Below are 19,888 nucleotides of genomic sequence, written 5' to 3' on the forward strand. Positions count from 1 at the left end.
ATGGCCCTCACCGTTGGTGTCCGGCGGCTCTCCCAGCTGCCAGGCCATGGCGAGCGGCAGATCCAGCTCAGCTTCCGAGGTGGGGTCCGGGTGGCCGGAATGGTAGGGGTTTGGGGGCTTAGGGCTGCGGGCTGCCTTCCCCTGCCAGCACCTCATGCCTCCTTTCTACTTCTCAAGGCTTCACCCAGAAGACAAGGAAGGTCTGCTGTGGCCCAGAGGCCGTCTTCAATGAGGTGAGGAAACTGGGATCATGTGGAACATAAGAGACAGGGATGGGACAGGTTAGTATCTTGGTCATAAAATCATTGACTGGTTTGTGTTGGAAGGGACCTTGAAGATCATCTAGTTCCAACCCCTACACCATGGGCAGGGACACCATCCACCAGACTGTTTTCTGGGAATTGCTCTGCTGTCTCCTTCTTCTGCTCTGCTCAGAGGGGCAGATGGGTCCCTCACATTGCATGTGTGACTTCCATGTACAAACTGAAGGAACTGAAATTCAACTGAGTGACACTGCATGGAAGCTTGGGTACATTGTAGCTGAAGGCAAAGCTCCCTCTGCCCTGCAGTCAATGCCTTGTGGGGCAGGGTGGGACTTGTATGTTTGAGTGCATGTGTGTGCATGCAGGGGCAGGGAGGTGGATGGTATGGGAAGCATGTCCACTTCTCCAGTGCCATCCCCACTGAAGCCTGTGACAGCCTACCTGTGCAATGCCAGTGGGTTCTTCCCACCTGTCCCTTGCTCAGGTCCCAATGCCAATGCCTGGGGAAAGGCAGTGAGGGTGGGGGGGTGCAGGAGGCAGAACAAATGTTTTGGGTGTGTGTGAGTTGAAGCCTCAGAGTGCAGCTTTTCTATGAGCCAGATGACTCCCTGCCTGGGTGAACTCCAAGCAACTCTGAATGTTCCCATATTCTGTCTCACTCTACAACCTGCTGGCTCAGGCAACCCAGCAGGCACAAGCATCCTTGTTTTTCCAGCTCTGTGCTGCTGGAGGGGATCTATCCCTGGCCAGCAGGAAAGTAACTTCCCATCACAGCTGCTTTTCATCATGTACATGGACTTGGTAACTTCATAGGGGAACTAACCAGCCATGAGACATGGGAGAGCCTGGCTGAGAATGAGTTGTCATCCCTTCCTGCTCCATTTGTTTGCAGCTCTTTCGTTGGCCTCACTTTGGAAAGCTTGTCATGGGCGAAAAGTTGTCCATTAAGGTTTACAACTGCAGCAAGGTTTTCACTAACAGGTGAGTCCTTTGACTGTTGGGGTGACCAGTAGAAGTGGGGGAGAAGATATACTGGTCTTTACATTGTATACTGGCAATAGAAAATATATGTTGAAAATTTGATGGAAGGACCAGAATGCCATTTAGAGAGGAAGGATGGAACTGGTTGCTCGTGTGGGGCAGCAATGCTGTATGTATTAAGTTAAATAAGGGGAATGACTTAGTTGTGCCAGCAGTAACATGGACTACATAAGGATCTAGATTAGACCCTCAGCCTGGACAAAGATTAAACAAAGCCCTTAAAAACAGCTACAAAGGCAGGTCTTGCTGCAGACTGAAGACCTGCTGTCACCCTGAACATCCTTGTGGTGACTGTGGCCATGCTGCACCCAAATTCAACATATCTGTAGGTGTAGAAAAGCCCTGAATGAATCATGTTATGGTTTAACCTTTAATAAGACAACAATTTGAATTTAAAAGATCAGCCAGAATTTAAAATGCTTCTAGGTGGCACAGGCGCAACAGTGTGAACTCCGTGGCTATTCAAACAGTTATAAAACACTGCAGGGAAACCCAAGCATAGAGATGACAGATTGAGTAGTGGAGTAAGAAAGGCAGCAGAGACATGTCCTTCAGGATGTGTGAAACATGAAGGGAAAGCTGCCAGCTCTGATAAGAAAATTTTAAGAACTGAAGGAAAATGCACCAGCTGATAATGCAAACCTAATGTTTGAATCCAGCTAATAATGCAAACCTTTTCAAAGATGCCAGAGAAGGCATGGAGAAAACAGATGAGCACAACACATGTGAGACACAGAGGAAGACAGAGCAGAAAGTGTGGCAGAATGTTGTGTCACTGTTTCCTGGATGCTTTTTTTATGAGAGCTGGATCAGAGGAGCTGTCTCTGAAATGTCAATAGAAACTGCTACAGGATAAAGAGAACACAAACAGTAACAGAACAGTAGGACCTGACAGTCTGGAGCAAAGAAGTCCATTGGGAAATGAGTGTATTGGCACTATATCCACACATATCCACTGTTAGGGAGCAGTATAATGACAGTACAGTTCAAAAGCTGTTGGTCTGTGCACTGGGATGGTCAAAATTAAATAGAGAGTGTGGAAGGACAGAAGGGAAAAAATTGTTACATTGCTATATCTGTTTGTGGTCTCTGGACTTCTATGTATGCATCCTTTCTGTGGCAGCAGCATCAAGCTGGCATAGCTGGAAAGGAGGGGGATGAGCAGGGAGACTCCTTCCTTGGGGGTAGGAAGTTGGACAGGCTGTACCTCAGAGAAAAGGGAAGTGAGAAGGAATACAAGAGATCAATAGCTCACAGCTGAAACTGAGATGTGTGGGGAGCAATTCCTCGTCTGAGTCCTGGGTGGGCAGTAAATTCTTCCAGGGGAGGTTCCCAGCTGGCATTTGGGAAGCTCTGCTTCATGAAGGCTTAGCTTGGCTGCCAGCAGAGATGCCACGAGGAGATGGAGGCCCATGTACACATGGGTGTGGACAGTGACACACAAGCCAGGGTTAGGAGTGGCAAATACCATCCTGCATGCTTTACTGCCACTTTCAGGGAGCCAGATGACCCTTCTCCAGGGAGAAGCTGCTTTGGAGTAGGTAAATTTTGGCCAGACTTGATGCAGACATTCTTATGGTCGTAGCTTTATGACCTATTTCTGTATTTTCTTGTGTAAAGCCTCTGTTTCCCAGTTTTATCTGGAAAGAGTCACCCCACCTCTACTGGGTGTCCAGACATAGACTGGTTCCTGTGAAGCCCAGCTCTGCCGAAGGGGAGATCTCCTTTGCCCTCCATGAGTCTGGATCTGCACAAGCCTTTAACCATCAATGGCAGTTCAGTTGCAAGTAGCTGCGTGGGCATGATTGGGGTAAAGGCAGGACCTGCTGCAGGGTCAGTCTCAGGTATTCAGCTGCCAGACTTCCTATGGAAAACACTTTAAGGCTTTACACTCACAGCTTGGAGGGGCTGTGAGCAGGAGAATGGAGGTCCCAGTAATCCCCAGGATGTAGGCACTGATGTTATTACATACAGTGTTGTTGCAGTCTCTCTTTTTATTCCAGTGTTTGGAAAATTAATCCATGAACACCAGAGGTTTATGCCCAAAAAGGAGACAGAGGAGTCCTCTAACTTTGAATGAAGGGAGATGTCATGGGCGTTTTCCATGGGGTCTCTCAAATTGAGGAGACAGCCTCCTTTTTATCCTAATTTCCCAGCTGCATTTCCCTCTCTCTTTCCCCATTGGCTGAGGTGCTTGAAATGTACAGACTTTCTGAAATGCATAATTCCTACTACTCCCTTCTAATGTATACCTCCCCCTCCCCATTTCTTTTCCTTGTGTCAATCAATGGAATTTCTATCGAATGTATGGTTCTTCTGATGGTTTATTTCATCTCTCCATATCTAACTTTATTCATCAGCAGATTCACAGTTTGTTTGTAAAGACAAATCTCTCATTCCTTTCACCAGGCTTCTCGGTACCCTTGTCCTCAGCCTTCAGCACCTGATGACATCCGGAAGGCTAATCCTGCAGGAGTCCCTTGTGGACAAGGACAACAGAGTCACTGGTGTAAGTCCTCTGTGGACAGCCTGACTATCAGCATTCAGTAAGGCTTTGAGGGAAACCTCATGTGGTACTCCCCAGGTGGAGTGGGAGCTGAGGAGGAATCCAAAGTGCTGTTTGAGCTGGAAGCACTGTGGCATTTGTGCCAGCTCTGCACAGGGACGCAGACACTTCACATTCACCAAGAGGTTTCTAAGAGCATCTTCAAATGCATGAGGTGGGCTGAGGCTCCTGGAGACCTGCCAAGGGCCTGAATGAGCAGAGAAAGGCCTCATAAAACCTTCTCAAGTCTGGGCAATACAGGTAGGAAGTGGCATCTTATCTGCTTCATGCACTATGAAGTACAAGTGTATGGGCTGCTGCAGTGATGGAGTGAGGTGGAAAGTGGTAGGGTGCCTTGGGACCCCCAGCAAGATTTTGGGTTAAACATTAGCACTAACTGGATGGCTTAATGAGTGTCTGGGACAGTATGAATGTCTCTGACACCTGACTGACTCTCTGCACTGCTCTCCAGGTCCTGCTCTCCTCCTGCCCTGGCACTGGGGCTCAGTCGGTCCTTTGTGCTTGTAGAAGATGAACACTACCCTAAAAAGAGCTGTTTTCTGCCAGCTGGGTGTGAAGGCAAAATTCAGTGGGTTCCAGATTGCCAGACCTGTGTGCCAGGGCAGCTGGCAGGGCAGAAGGAGCAGAGGTGGAGGCAGCAGTCCTGCAAGGTGCTGCATTTCTGCTTGCTCTTCACACAGGCAGTATGACTAAACAACATGGAGGCATATAGTATGCAGCTCTGTGACCACCAGCTTGAGTGGCACTGACACAGGTTGCTGGTATTGCTGGACTCCTGGATCACAGAGCAGGTCCAGGTAGAAATAGAGCACTTCCAGGATGATTTTTAGCCTGTGCAGCTCACTGGATAAATGTTCATGCCAGCAAAGAGACAGTGATTAGACTCACCCGTTGGTGCTGGTGATGGTTTGAAGGGACTCCACTGTGTAGGGTCAGAGCTACCCTGTGGCCCAGCCCTTCGCCCTCTGGGTGTCTCTTCCCTTGTGCTAACAGCAACACATGCACTGATGAGCTGCTCCAACCAAAACCCAACCACATTCAGTTATGCTGTGTTAGTCTGGATTGTGCCACCCTGGCTGCACAATAGCTGCAGGGGACAGAAAAAGGGAAGGCGAGACTGCCCATCCAAGAGCAGCCTGGGACCTTCTCAGCTCAGCTTGGAAGAGACATGACCCCAAGGGAGAAGCTGCTCCTTCAGCAAAGTGGGAATAAAGCCATTAGTCTTCCTGCTAGTCCAAGTCCTGTTCTCCTCTGGGACTTGAGTTACTTGCACCCCTTTTTCTTCTGGTGGTTTGAAGGAGTGTTTTTAGAGCCTTAGCTTTTTATCCAACTTTGTCTCAGGCTTCTTCATGCTCCAGCCTTTGCTGCTACCTTTCCTGATCACTGTACTGCTGCATTCTTGGACTGCAGTTCTTTTCCCAGAAATGTGTGTTTTCCAGGGATTGAGCTCTGGACCCAGAGTACATGCCCTTCAGCTTATTAAGAAGTGATCCCTCCATTCTGGTGTTTAAGGCCTCTGCTGGGAAATCATTTGCATTTTTGTTGGTTTGAGATCAGGCTGGCCACCTGCAGACCAAGGGTGTTCAGGCCTGTTCTGGCTTTGCTGATACCCAGCATGCTCTGTACTTCTCTGGCTATCCTTCCTTGTCTTCTCTGCCTGTGATGCAGGCTCTTGGTGTGCTGATGGCTTCTCCAGCATTTTAATCCAAGCTGTCCTCCCTAGGGATGCTCTGCCAGCTGTCTTGTGCCCCCTCCAGAGACACTGCTCCAAATCCTGCATGTTATTGTGCAGGGCCCTCCACAGTTTCCTGGTCAAAAATGCCTCGAAGTGACTCTTGACTCTCGGGGTCTCTTTATGGTAGATTTGTAAACTTGAGCCAGCTTTTATTCAATGAAACATGGAGTTTGAGCAGCTGTGGCAGAGGGAGTTTTGTAATGTCTAGCTTGTTGATGGAGGCAGATAACAGGATCTGGTATAAATATGCTGCTTGTTGGGATGTGACCACTTTTCTTTCGTTTCCTTCCACCAGCTCCTCACTTCTTTTTTTCTTCCATGCCCCATTTTCTCTTTTTTTGTGACATTTCTGCCACTCTTTAGTGGCTGCCAAACTCTCAGGCCATTTCACTTTTTGCTTGTAGATCTACATTGAGTTGGATTTATGCTACCAGCCTCCAAATGGCTCAGCAGGGAGCTGGGTTGAAGAGGATTTTGTCTATCTTACGAAAAACAGGTATGGAAAACCTAAGAGCAGATTTCAAGGCAGTTTGCACAGCTACCTTTGTCAGTGGCAGCCTTTTGGATGCTATTGAGCCTCATTGACTCTCCACTTTAGGCTGATGCACCTCAACTCTACAGCAGCAATAAGGGAGAAGGGCTCTTGGATAAAAATACCTTGTCATCAGAATGAGCCTTTGACTGCAACAATCCACTGTAGGTGCTGGGAGTCCTGGGACACCCCGGGAGACCCTTGAGAGTATTTCTGCAGCCTTCCTGGCTTGTGGTTGCAAAGTTGCAGAAAGCAATGACTTTGGCCTCCAGCAACTTTATGCATCCTGCATGCTGGCGGTGCCCAAAACCAGGGGAGTTATGGGTTTCTGGGCAGACAGGATGACAGGCAACAGCAAGGCCTGCAGAGTGTCACTTGTGGAACTAGAGGGAAAACAGCAGACACATGGGATGGACAGTGGATAAGCTTAGGAGAAAATTACTGGTGTCCCTGCCAAGAAATAAGCAGGAGAGTGGCTAGGGCACTATTACTTAAATGCATCAGGGAACAGCCATGGAACACTGGTCATTGCAGAAAAACATATTTTGTTTTTACAGTTTGGAGTTAATCATCCACAATCCTGGATTTGAGGAGTTGGAGTAAGTAGCCCTTGAATGTCTTGGCTCACCCTCCTGTGTGGAGGGCAATACACAGCCTACTTGTCAGGGCTGATATATGGCTCATGGCATGGGGCGGGGCTTGCAGGACTGCCGAGTGGCTGAGAGCAAAGGAACTGGACAAGAAGGCTGGTGCACTAGGCAGGAAGCTGGCAAAAGGTCTGGCAACTGATGAAGAAGAGGAAGAGGAAGAAGATTTTTATAATACATCTGAGATTGAGGCCTCAGGCATCATCTTCAGCCCTGTGAAGAGGTATCGATGGCATGCTTTTCTTTCTTGCCCTTGCTTTGGTCCTGGGGTAGAAAGCTCTGGATCTTGGGGAATTCCTGCAGCTCATGGCAGTCTGCTTTGGCAAAATGTCAGAAAACTTCCATCTCTATTGGCCCTAGACAGGGTGTGTTGGGGATTTGGTCATTCCCATTATTTACTAGGTTTTCTGTTGCTTCCCTTGATGGGGACTTACTCAGGTCCATGTTGACAAGGACACCTGCTCACCTGGCCTTTTTTTTCTGTGCAGCCGCTCCAGACCCTGCTCTGCACGGGACCTCTTTGCCATCCCAATGCCGCAGAGTTTTCAGGTACTGTAGCACTGGGTGCATGTCCCTGTAGCTGCCTCTGGCCCTGCAGTCTGTCCCTTACTGCCTTGCTTCAGGCCTGGGCTTCTCCAGTTACCACATATTCTGTATGCGTATGTGATATATCTCTAACATGAAGACCTTTGTGCTTTGTATGACTTCCCCGGGCAAGATGCAAGATTCCCTGATGGACTGCATCCATGAGTGCCGGCCTCAGTATCAGTAAGCCCATGTAGTTAGCTATGGATAAAGAGGAGAAGGGAATCAGCTACATGTGCCATTGCAAAACACTGCCTAAGCAGAGCTTCAGAATACCCAGGCAGTGCTGGTGCCTGCCAGCTTTCCCAGGGCCTTGTCTGTCTTCCTTAGGGACAGCTGTGGGAGATGACCAGGGCTGGAGGTCCCTGTGGGGGCTTTCCAGGAGGCTGTTAGGAAGTTGTGGTTCTGGTGGATTACCTGACATCAGGCTAAACTGATTTCAGGGCAGGTCTCCCAGACTGACTATGGATTTAAATCCTCCTCTGGTTCTAAGTAAATGTGGACTCAGATTTGGTCCTATCAACCAAGCAGGAAGATTTTGTGAGGGTTGAATTTCCTACCATCATTCTCCTGAAGCAATTATTCTGTATCTTAACGGTGGTCTAATTACTTGTGCTGAGACCAAATGTGAGAGCATTTCTTGCATATCTTAGACATGTAAGCAGTTGCCGTAAATGAGAAGGCTGCATTCCAGTCTTTCCAATGGTGTCCATCTCAGAAGGGTTCAAAAAGGAGGATGCAAAGAGCATCTTCTCCACATTGCTCTGTGAACCCTGCCATGTGGGAGCAGTGGGTTTGCAATCCCTTGGGATAAGAAACTGAGGGTACACATGCTGCTGGGAAGGCCTGCTCTTGTCAAAAGTACTGCAACTCTTATGCTTTATTTCCTTGCTTGTCTGAAAGAAACAAGTATCTCAAAAACTACTTTGATCTGTCCTGGCTGTAGCAGATTTCAGCAGCCATGCTTTTGCCTGGAGTCCACCTCTGTATTGAGAGTGCCCTGTACATGTGCATACTGGTACCGTTGAAACAATCTCACGATAGAGATGTAAACAAGGAGAGTGCTTATTCAAACAAGGAGACTGCTAATTTTCTCCCATATTTTCTCAGATTGGGATTAATGTAATTGAAGCACAGAAGCTGGTGGGGGTGAACATCAACCCCTTTGTTGTAGTCAAGGTGGGAGAGGAAAAGAGGCACACGGCAACACAGAAGTCAACAAACTGCCCCTTCTACAATGAAGTATGTGACATGGGCAGAGGCTCTGTCCTTGCCCCACCAGTGTCCCGAGTGCCCGGGATCATCCTTACAAGGGATGCCTGGAAGCCTGGGGCTCAGCTGTTATGCTCTTCTCTTTCAGTATTTTTTGTTTGACTTCTATGAACCAAGGGACATTTTATTCCACAGACTCATAGAGATCTCGGTATGTATATCTTCATCTTTCACTGGTTAGTGGTACAGCCTGATGCTTCTGTGTGTAGACACTGGGAGTGATGGGCAAAGCAAGGGTACCGATACCATTGAGGTGTTCCAGCCAGAAACACCTGCCCACAGAGAGCCACAGGGCCTTGCTGTGGCTACACTGGGGCAGAGACCTAGCCCTGCTCTGAGCTAGTGCTGGGGAGTGCTGCCTTCCCACCTCCTCCAGGTAAGGGTTTTTCTTCACGCTGTGACTGAAGTGGGGCTTCTGGGGCACTTTCTTGCCTTCTCCTTTGTTGCCCTGCTGTTTTGGCAGCAATTTCCTACTGCCCCTTACCCTGGAGCCTCATCCTGCAGGTCCTGAAGATAAGTGACTGATGTGAGGGAAGCTCAGAAATTATTTGTGCTGTAGAAAAGCCCAGGTAGGCAGAGAGGTTGAAAATCCCTTGGCCCAAAGCACAAAGGCTTCCCCAAAACACAGGGATGTTCTGAAGATAGCTAAACCCAGCCAGCACTTCTTTTGCCAAGTGGTCTCCAACATTTTCCCTGTGAAGGCTGCACATCTGTTCTGCTGATGAGAGTTCAGCAAGCATTGAGCAAGACTTGAGTTTTGGGCGAGACACTAGCCTGGTGGGGTCATGGCTCTGCCCTTACCCAGCAGGATATAGATACAAGGACTTCCTGTGGGGAAATAGATATAATCTAGCTCCATTGTTGGGGTGTGGTTTACCTGGGACTGCAGAAGCTGAATTGGTTGCACATGACTGCCTTGGTCTGGGTTTAACTGAAGCCTATGGGCTGGTGGGCTTTGTGGGTGTGGTTGGGTAGGAATGGGTTAGTCCTAGGGCTAACACAGATGGGTCAAACTGCATGAGCTTGCAACCACTGCCTCAGCTGTGCTTTAGAACAAGCACCTCTTGGCAGCCCTGTGTTCCTCAGAGATATCTGGTTGTGTGACCTGGCTGCCCACACCTCATGGTGCTCAGGGGGACTTGTGCTGTCTGCAGGTTTTTCACTCAAAGAAGATACCATTTCTGGGAACTTGCATAGGAACATTCAAGATGGATGTTGAGACGGTGTACAGCCAGCCAGGTAGGAGGGATTGCACCGCATACCTGTGCCTGACCCTGGCTCTGTCTGAAACTGGTTTTTCCTTTATGCTTGGATGAGTCTGGTCAGGTCCTGGCTTTAAAGCAAGTTAGTTTGCATGAAGATCTGAGCTTGCTCCTTCACCCAGATGTCTGAAGGCAGGTGACACCTCCTGCACCTTCAGAGGCAGGGTCAGGGCCAGGGCAGTCTTTATTTGGATGGTGTTGGGTGTGAAATGGTAACATGGCTGCTCCCTAGGGAACTTCTCCTCTTCCCTCCCAGATCACAGATTTTTCCAGAAGTGGGCAGTTATCAGTGACCCCATGGACACCCGGGCAGGTGTGAAAGGCTTTGTGAAGTGCAACATCTCTATCTCTGCACGTGGGGATATTGTGGGCTTCCTTCCCACCTATTCCAGGAACCAGGATGAGGATATTGAAAGGTAGGTGCAGTGTGATCTTGCATGGCTCTGGGGAACACTGCCATGTCTCTCTTCACACTACCTTTTTTGCTTCATTTCCCTGCTCTTCTGATGGGCAAAGACCCAGTGAAAAAGACCTGTGGTGAGGCAGGACCCAATCTTCCTGCCAGTCAGTGAATTTCCCATCATTGTGTCCTGTGGACTCCAGGAAAGAGGCAGAACACGATTTTGTCTTTCAGGAACTTGCTGCTGCCTAAGAGAGTCCCTGCAGAGAGACCCTGGGCCAGGGTCTGCATCAAACTGTATCGTGCTGAGGGCCTGCCTAGCATGACAGCAGGCATCATGGGTGGTATCTCCAGGATCATAGGGGAGAGAAAAGTCTTAATCGACCCATATGTGCAGGTCTCATTCTGTGGGCAGCAGGTGAGTCTGAGAGGAATCTGTGTTGGGAAGGCTGATTATCCTTTGACTGTGTGGCAGCATGTGGTGGGCTCATGATGCCAGGGGCATCCATGGGCACAGCAATCCCACTGAAAACAGGCTGGGAGAGCATGGGTTTCTCTAGCAGTGGCCTGAGCTGTGTGGCCATGGTTTATGCCATGTCTGGGTGAGAAGGTTGTTCTCTACTTTTGTCTCTACAGAGAGCTGCTCATGGGACAGTTCCAGCCCTGGGCACAGCTACTGGCTGAGCTACTGGCTTTGCAGGCATAGATTGATATCCTTAAACATAGGGACAGGGTCAAAAAATCCTGGAACAGAAGTCCATTTTCTATGTCAAGCTGGGCTCACCCTGAGACCCTTGAGAGACTTTACTGAGATAATGGCCCAATTTTTGCACACAAGGTTAGGGTTTCTGGTCTTGTGATATCCATTAATATGAGAATCAATCCCTGGGCAGTCTTGTGGGCCTGGAGTGCCCCAGGCAACCCTTAGATACCTCTGAATCTGCTGCCTGCTTGCATTCCCTTGATTGTGCAGGTCATGCCAGGGCCTTGGGACAGCCTCCCATTAATGAAACAGAGAGGAATTGCAGGAAATAGGAGCAGGAATGCAGGAAATAGGAGCAGGGATGTGCCACCCCCAGAGCCTGCCCTGCACTCTCTGCAGGTGGTACAAGAGAACATTCCATTCCCAGACAAGCTCTGAGGCATCTCCTTCTCTGGACACCAGTTGGGACTGTGGCTTTCACACCTTCTCTTTCCCAGGGGGAAACATCAGTGGAGACCAACACCACTGAGCCTGAGTGGAATGAGCAGATCAGTTTCATTGAGATGTTCCCACCTCTGTCCAGGAAGATAAAAGTCCAGGTGCTGGACGATGCCAATGTTGGTGATGTGGCCATTGCTACACACTACATTGACCTGCAGGAGATCTCCGACCCTGACAGGAATGGTGAGACTTGGTTGGCATGGCTGCCTAGGGGCCGGATGTCCTGGGCAGTCCCTTGCCATGTTCTGGTGTCCTGGGCAGTCCTGGTGGAGGTGTCTCTGCAGTGGCACCCTGGAGCATAATGAAACCCTGTTCCTGTCTCTGCAGGCTTTAACCCCACATTTGGCCCAGCCTGGGTGAACCTATATGGCTCCCCCCAGAACTCAGCTCTTTGGGATGTCCACCAAGACCTCAATGAAGGCATGGGTGAGGGCATCTTCTACCGTGGGCGCATCCTCATGGCTATCACAGTGGACATCTTCAGCAGCCCCAGCACGGCAGAGAGGAAGCTTGGGGATAGGACGAGAGGTGCCCTGAGAAAACTGAAGCTGAAGAAGAAAAGTAAAAAATCCAAGGAGAAAACTAAAGAACTGATCAAGCTGCAAGAAGAGGGGGAGGCTGGGAGCTCTCAGGAGGCCGAGCAGCCCAGGGAGGTCACTGTGGAGGTGGAAGAGCTTCATCCACTCCCTGAAGTGAGTTCTGTGCTGACATGGCTGATCCAGGCTAGTCTTTGGCATGCACAATTGTGAAGGGAAAGAGGCAAGGTGGGAGGTAGCTGTGTTGGTGCAATAACCATCCCTTTAGCCTACAGCCTGCTCAGTGCCTTCACACAAGCATCAATCAATCCATGTCTCTGCACCAACACCTCAGGATTTCCAAGAAATTTTATCCTGCTTCTGGCAGCCCAGCAGTGATCTCAGTAGCATCCTGCTGAGATCCTGTGGAAGGGCTGGCAGGCATCAGTTATGCCCTGGTTAACACTGCCCAGGCAGTGTTTTGGCACATGAGGCTCTCAGGCTGATTTCTGTCTTCTTGCTCAGAATGTGTTGGGGAGAAAGGATGAATTCCTTCTCTTTGCTGCCTTCTTTGAAGCCACTATGATGGACTCCTCTCTCAGCTCGAAACCTATCAGCTTTGAAGTCTCTATAGGTGGGTATTCCCCAGGACCCCATGTCCAGAAACCATGGGAACAGTGTGAATCTCTCTCTGCAGCCAAGTCAGTTCTTTACAGTGCCCTGTCAAGTCAGACTGGGACCTTGGGAAGGATGAGGAATGAGTCCAGGGAGTGTGCACAGTGTTTACTTACCTGAAAATCCTGTATCTTTTCTATGGGATTGGAGATATGCACAATTTGTGTGAATTACCTGTTTTGGGAAAGTTTGGGGAAACTCTTCTAGTAAGTGGGGGTACAAAGAAGTAGAAGGTTTGGAAGTAAGGAAGGGAAGCAAAAGAGGGAAAGCTGGAATACCGGGGTTGGCCATGTGGCACTGAGAGGATGTGACAACTGATGGGGAAGCAATGGCCTGGGAGTCGGTCAAAGCCCCCACCTGCTAAGGTGGACAGGTGGAGATGATTGAGATGATTGATGCTGAGATACTACTTGGGGAGCTGTCACGGACCCCAGTGTAGGGATATAGATGGTAGTCAGCAGCCACTTGGTGAAGCTGGCAGAACAGGAGAAGGTGTACACAAGGACTTCCTTGCAACTGCCCAGCTCCCTCTTGGACATCCTGGTTGTCCATGTGATAGGACACAACTGCGAGTTCCCAAAGCAGTAAATCCTTATGTTTCTCTTGGCAAGAAAACTGCCAAGAGTCTCATTTTGCAAGATAGAAAACTTCTTTTCTAAAAAAACCTGAGTGATTCCACTTACCCATTTATAATTTAATGCTCACTTTCAAGGAAACTATGGCAAATCGGAAGAGGTTGTGACCAAAGGATGGCAAAAAGTGGAAAAGGGAGAAGTGAAAGAAGAAAGGCAGCCTTTACTCAATGCTGGTTCAGGTGGTGAGCTGGATGCTGAAATCCTGACTCCAGCTTTAGCAGCACTGAACAAATCAGTTACAAAGAGCCAGAGACCAGAGCCCATGGAGTATGACAAGTAAGTCTTCTATATCTTTCCATCCCACCTTCCCTGGAGCTGTCACAGCTTCCCAGGTTGGTTGTTCCAGATCTTATTAGAGGTCTGCTCAGCAATGCATCATAGGTTTCTCTTCCTTGCAACCCTGCTGCTTGCCATGGCCTAGCTGGCTGGGATTTCCCAGACACCATAATCCTATGAGCCCTATGGTGTCTGTTTGATGTGTGCAGATGGCCAAGGACAGGGTCCCAAGCAAACTGAGACCTGTCAATAAAAGCCATCCCTTGTCTGCTTCACAAGCAGCATTCTAAGGGCTTGTTTTCGGGGAGGAAGGAGAGGAGTACTCTTGGAATATGCTGTCCTATATTGAACAGGCAAGACACATACACAAGCTCTTCTGATGATATGCTTGCACTGGGAATGCTGCCTAGTTTGTCCCACATGCCTGGCAATGTCTTGGTCTTTGTGTTGTGCAGCCTGTGCCTGCTACTACTTAGTCCCATAGCAGTGAGAAATCTTGGTGGCATCCCATGTTCCTGTTAGCCTCATTCATCTGAGCATGTGCTGCTGTCTCCACTAGAAACTGTGTGCTAGTTTGGGATGGGAAAGGGTAGATCCATGATGCAGCACCTAAACCAGCCAATTAATTCCCTGTGAGGAAGACAGAGTTCAGCCTCTGCTCCCTTGCTGGGTGTGCAAGCACGTGTGTTATGATATGGCATATGCTTTCTGTAGCAGTAGCCATAACCTCCTCTGCCTGCTGTCCTTAGGTCATACAGCTGCCTGCCCATGACACATGAAAAACCCTGCGTGTATGTATGGAGCTACTGGGAGGATCACACCTGGAGACTGTGCATTTCCAACCGGATTGTTAAACTGGCAGAGCGCCTGGTAGCATGTTCAGGGTGTTTGTCTGTGGCATGCTCCTTCATGGTGTGCTTTCCTTGTTGCATGTGCAGTTGCTGTGCGAGATGTTTGCTGTCCTCAGAACCCATGCAAGTCCATGTCTCTCACAGGGCTTAGTCCCACCTGCCCTTTAGACAGGTTGGGTAGGCCACATGAGCTCATGCTGTGCATCTGCCTGGTGGTGATTCCTGGATGAGTTGAGTGATGTGATGTGATATGATGTCTGTGACAACAATTTCCTCTGCTGTGAGTCCTGAGCTGTGTGAGCCCTGGGCAGCTGATTCAGCAAGCAGACTGTCAGCCTCAGGTTGTCATGAAGGGCACGTAGTCTCTCCCTGGGACCTTGTCTTTCCTTTTTGGGCTTGAAGATTAGAAAGCAGAGCTTACCACAATGTATGTTAGTGGCTGCTCGAGGACTGAGACACAAGGTGTTGTTGTTACAAATGTTGAGGTTATCCTCAGGCTCTGGAGAGTCCCTGGCAGCATAGTGCTGATCTGCAGCACTCATGAATCCCAACTCTGCAGAAAGGCATAAGCCATTTGTGGCAAATGCATCCTTGCAAGGTTTTACTCTAACCCCTCAACCAGGTGCAAGCTTCGTGAATATTGTGATTTTGCTGCAGGAGCAGGGGTTGGATGACGTGGAGAAGCTCTTGAGAAGACCAAAGGCTAAAGCAGAAGCGCGTCTAAGAGAGGTGCTGGAGGAATTTGTAGCTGGATGCAGGTTAGGATGTCCCTGATTTCATGAAGTTTCTTGTCTTCAGGTTAGGAAGTCATATCATGTTCTGCCTGGGCTGTATGTGGCCTTCTCTCTTGTCCTTTTGAGGTGGATGTGCAGAAGGAAATGAGGATGACTTGGGAAAAGGACCCCTCCCCCATAGCTCTTCAAGCTTGGACGGGAGACACCAGTCCTGTTCTAAGAATCAGAGGGGTCATACATGGCAGCCTCAGTGTTCCTGGGCTCCCATGTCTTTCCTAAATGTGAAAGACATTTCCTTCACTCTTTTCAATCATCCAGTCAAAAGACCAGTGTTTCAATGCCCATGTAGGGGCTGATATGCAGTTCAGTCCACAGTGCAACTGCAGAAAGGGAACCTCAGGTGCTGAGAATCCCCATTGTACCTTCTGAACCAACAAGCTTGCAGAAGAGAGGGCATTGCAGAAAGACACATTGGTACCTGGGATTTGGAGCTTGTGTCCCTGCTGTGAGCTGTGCTCAACATGGCAGGTCCAGAGGATACAGGGTCTGTGCTGCTTTTCTCATTGTAGGCAATATTCACTCAGTGCAGAAAAAACCCCAATGGCTCATTCAAATAACCTGGACAGATGTCGGACAAAATACCTGATGCGCAACATTGTAAGTTGTGGGCTTGGTGGTAGTTGGTGGAAGCTTGAGCTCTGGGGAAACTTCTGGAGGATCAGCAGGAACTGATGCTAAGAATGAAACCTGGAGCTAAGACTCACTGTATCGGTCATAGACTTTTACTACAGCATCTCCCAACTTCTGCTCAGAGCAGAACAGGGAACAGCAGAACAATTTCCAGAACAGGGAACAGAGACAGAGTCTGGCCATGGCTCCCCCCAGTTTTGTGCAGATGCTATGCCCTGATGCCTTCCTTCATCTCCACTGGGGCATATGTGATTGAGCATGTACATATTGTTGCGCAGTAGGTTGCTGGAGGCCTTTTGGTGTACCATATTCCCACAGGCAGTTTTGTGGTGGCTCACTGAGATCTGCTGCTTCTGAAAACTCAGCCCCTTGGCTGGGTACATAAACAGCAGGTCTACAACAGTCATTCATCTGTCTGTCCTTAGAAAGGGCAACACTTGGGCACTTATCACCCTGCACACAAGACCAGCTAGCTGAGTGAGAGCACAATTACATACCCTCCATCACAGCAGAGCACAGCTCACAGCACAGTCATAGCCCCCATCAGACTACAAGATTTTGAAAGGCTGACCAAAATGCAATGACAGCAGCAGGAAATAAAATGTAGGCATATCCTTCCCTCTGTTTCCTTGTATGTCATCACCTGAGCTATGGTGAAGGTACTGTGCTAATCTGAGACACTCTGGAAGAGAGAACCCACCCAAGAGATGAGTTTTCTGGCCTTGCCAGTCCATAGTGGGTGTACACCATGAATTTCTTCTGAATTTCGTTATTAGTTTTGATCAATCCCAAAGTCTCTCCTCAGATGTGTACACTATCTCTGATATGTACTAATGGTGAAAGCCATGCCCTGTGTTGCAGTTTTCTACATCTTCATATTCCCACACTACTGTGGCTCCAAGTTGCTCCCTGGCTGAAGTGTCCCACAGACACTATCTGGAGCCTTAGACCACCAGCTTCTGAAATGTTTTTTCCTTAGACATCTTTCTGCCCCAAATGATTTTAAAGCTCGTGTTACCAGATTATATTGGCCGGGCTGATGAGTTACTGGACTCTCCAGTTCTTGGCACCCTTTGCTAAATGGCTTGTAACAGGTTCATGGAGGTTTGCTCTCAGCAATTGGGCAGTGAGCCATGGTGGAGGTCAGGATGCAATGAGGCAGGATGGATGTGGTGCAGGATGGATGGAGCACACTGGAGGGTCCCTGCTGATGCCCCATGTGGGGTGGCAGTGGGGCATGGCTGGTTGTGTGACAGCTTGTGCTTTCTGTTCAGGTCCTGTATGCAAAGCAGGGGATCCGTGTGAGGCGGCGCCTGACTCGAGACAATGTCAAGGAGAAGGCTAAGGAGACAAGGAGGATCCTGACAAAGATACGCTTTGCAGCTAAAGAGGTACAATGGCTCCTAGGGAACCCCTGTTCTGAGCTGGAGATGGAAGGCAAGGAGAGGATACTGAGCTGGCTGCTGGGGCTCTCACCAGTCTGGGCTGAAGCTTTTCCTCTGCTGTCTTTCCTCACTATGTAAAATTCCAAGTTCTAGCTACTGGAAGTTACCATGTTTCTGGTGATAGCTCTAATGAGGGATGAGGCCAGGCAGCTTTGCAGGGCTGTTGGTGGTGGAGCAGAGGTCCAAGCAACTCTGCAGTGGGTAGGAGGCAGAGCTGGGCCAGCTCCAGGCCTCCTGGGCCTCTCTGCCCCACCAAGGCCTTGTCTGCAGCAGACAGTTTTGCCTGGGAAAACAGCCTTGCCTACACTTCCACTTCCAACAGTGCTGCCTACACTTCCACCAGGGACTGACCCTAGATACTTCCTGCAGATTCAAACTTGCATTGGAATAAGGTTCTCATCCATGGCAGAGACTCTCTACATTCAGATTGTTTGTATTTTAAGTAACTAAAAAAAATTGGTGTGTTTCTTTAGTGTCAACCAGAATGCCATGTTTGCTGATATAAGGTGGACAGATGCTGTTGAAGTTTGGAGAAGTCTTTCACTAAGTGAAGTAAAATAATTTTCACATCTTTAGCTATGTGAGGGTAGAGTGATGTACAATTGTATTGATGGTGTTTGCCTTCCCAAGTCACTGTTTCTGTGATGGAGCCCTGCTGTTCTGGGGATGATTGACAACCTGCCTGTCCACAGAAGGAAGGAAATGAATTCTTTGGTTTACTTTGCTTGTGTGTGCAGCTTTTTCTTTCCCTATTAAACTGTGTTTATCTCAATCCATGACTTATCTCACTTTTACCTTTTGAGTCCTCTTTCCCATCACACTGAGAGACAGTGAGTGAGGGTCTGCATGGGCCTGAGTTGCCAGCTGGGGTTAAACCACAACATCTCCAGAGCCATATTGCAGGGCTGAGTTTCAGAAGCATGTGGCCAATGCTAGATCCTTTATTTCTGGATCTCTAAATGCCATTGCTCAGCAGTCCCTTCTGTGAGGAAATGAAGCTTTCACCGAATCAGTGGAAGGAGAATGATGCATGCTGTTCCTCTGCTGTGATGTTCCTCCCCTCCCTCCAGCCCCAGTCCACTCTCCCTGATGTACTCATCTGGATGCTCAGCAACAACAGGCGTGTGGCATATGCCAGAATTCCTGCACAAAACATCCTCTACTCAGTAGTTGAAGAGGAGAAAGGCAAAGACTGTGCAAAGATCCAGACTGTCTTTATGAAGGTACGGTTTATACCTAAACATTGTGCTCTTGCTTGCTTCATGCTGTTTCCCCCTCCTTGCTTTCAGCCCTTCTTTCTGAAATCCCAGAGTTCACAATGAAACACAGCTCTCACTCTGCCACTGCCTTTTGCCTCTGCTGATGTGGTGCTCTCTCTCCTGTGCTCTTTGATCAGTCCCAAGCTGATGTTGATCATCTTTGTCTGAGATGTGAAACCTGCTAAACCTTTTGTGCTTTCAGGTCCCTGGCTTACACAGTGGTGAGATCTTTGCCAAACTGGAAATCTACTTGTGGCTTGGAGTAGCCAAATACGTGAAAAACTGTTTGGCAGAGCTGCCTGAGGAGTTCCTTTCTGAGAGTGAGCAGGAGACAGCCCAGCTCTCTGCATACACCCCTCCCAGCCGGCTCAAAAGGGATGGTGAGTGCCTTCACATAAGCAGGAGAGCAGCAAGTTGAGAGGTCCCATCCATGGATTGGTGCGTGCCTGTCATTGTCTCCCCACAGCCCTTCATCTCCAGGCCACACTGTGATCTGAGAATTATAATGTCTCAGAATTACGACCTGATCTAGTGTCGCCTCCAAGGCATGACTGGGACAGGCACATCCAGTTTGATCTTATGAGGATGCATTTGCACATTTACAGCTAAAGCAGGAGACAGGATGGGTGGGTGCTTTGTAGGCATTGAACGTGCTGCCAAATTGGCAGTGGGCATGAGTTCTGCCCCTCTGATGAGGCTTGGTGGTGCTCCCCCACAGTAGATGCTCATAGCACAACACTGCACATTTCACATGTCACATGTCATGTATTTCCCTGAGGTGTCTGACAAACCCACTGAGCTTGTCTGGCTTGGCTATACCTTTTGAGATGTACTGGTCTAAGAACCACAGTCCTTAGAAGTGGTAGCTATTCCTCACAGGGTGTGCCCACTCCAGCCACTGGCTGGCCTCCTTCAGGCATTTTTGTCACCTCATATATGACTTTGTTGGGGACCTCCTCTCTCCTTTTCTTACCAGACTTCAGCTATTTCCAGCTCCGAGCCCATCTGTATCAGGCTCGAGGCATCCTCCCTGCAGATGATAATGGCCTTTCAGATCCATTTGCAAGAGTGGTGTTTTCAACTCATTGCCAGACCACCAGGGTGAGACAACTTAAACCCTTGCCTCTGTCATCTTGGGAACGTAGGGAAAGAAAAATGACCATGCTGTCACTGATGTGTTTAAGACCAATGTTTATGGCAGTCCTCCTGGGACTTTTGTACCTCCAAGAACTCAGGTATCTATGCTGTGAGCAGTGTGGTTATGTTCAGGGAATATTTGACAGTCATTGATCATGGTCTCA

General features: G+C 49.0%; 1 protein-coding gene across 1 annotated transcript in view; it reads left to right on the forward strand.

Annotated features, from left to right (window-relative positions):
- Positions 1-19,888, forward strand: part of LOC136368673 (fer-1-like protein 4) — a 38,435-nt gene continuing 18,547 nt past the window's right edge. Inside the window, 24 exon segments of the mRNA XM_066331044.1 lie at positions 1-79; positions 178-233; positions 1,156-1,244; positions 3,714-3,813; positions 6,010-6,101; positions 6,695-6,736; positions 6,843-7,007; positions 7,273-7,333; positions 8,480-8,611; positions 8,730-8,792; positions 9,796-9,880; positions 10,160-10,319; positions 10,538-10,721; positions 11,504-11,690; positions 11,835-12,199; positions 12,548-12,656; positions 13,410-13,608; positions 14,358-14,478; positions 15,117-15,217; positions 15,763-15,850; positions 17,158-17,274; positions 18,399-18,551; positions 18,790-18,967; positions 19,564-19,688. Coding sequence (XP_066187141.1) covers positions 1-79; positions 178-233; positions 1,156-1,244; positions 3,714-3,813; positions 6,010-6,101; positions 6,695-6,736; positions 6,843-7,007; positions 7,273-7,333; positions 8,480-8,611; positions 8,730-8,792; positions 9,796-9,880; positions 10,160-10,319; positions 10,538-10,721; positions 11,504-11,690; positions 11,835-12,199; positions 12,548-12,656; positions 13,410-13,608; positions 14,358-14,478; positions 15,117-15,217; positions 15,763-15,850; positions 17,158-17,274; positions 18,399-18,551; positions 18,790-18,967; positions 19,564-19,688 — 3,051 coding nt within the window.

Source organism: Sylvia atricapilla, chromosome 16 (assembly GCF_009819655.1).
Source record: "Sylvia atricapilla isolate bSylAtr1 chromosome 16, bSylAtr1.pri, whole genome shotgun sequence".
Taxonomy (NCBI): Eukaryota; Metazoa; Chordata; class Aves; order Passeriformes; family Sylviidae; genus Sylvia; species Sylvia atricapilla.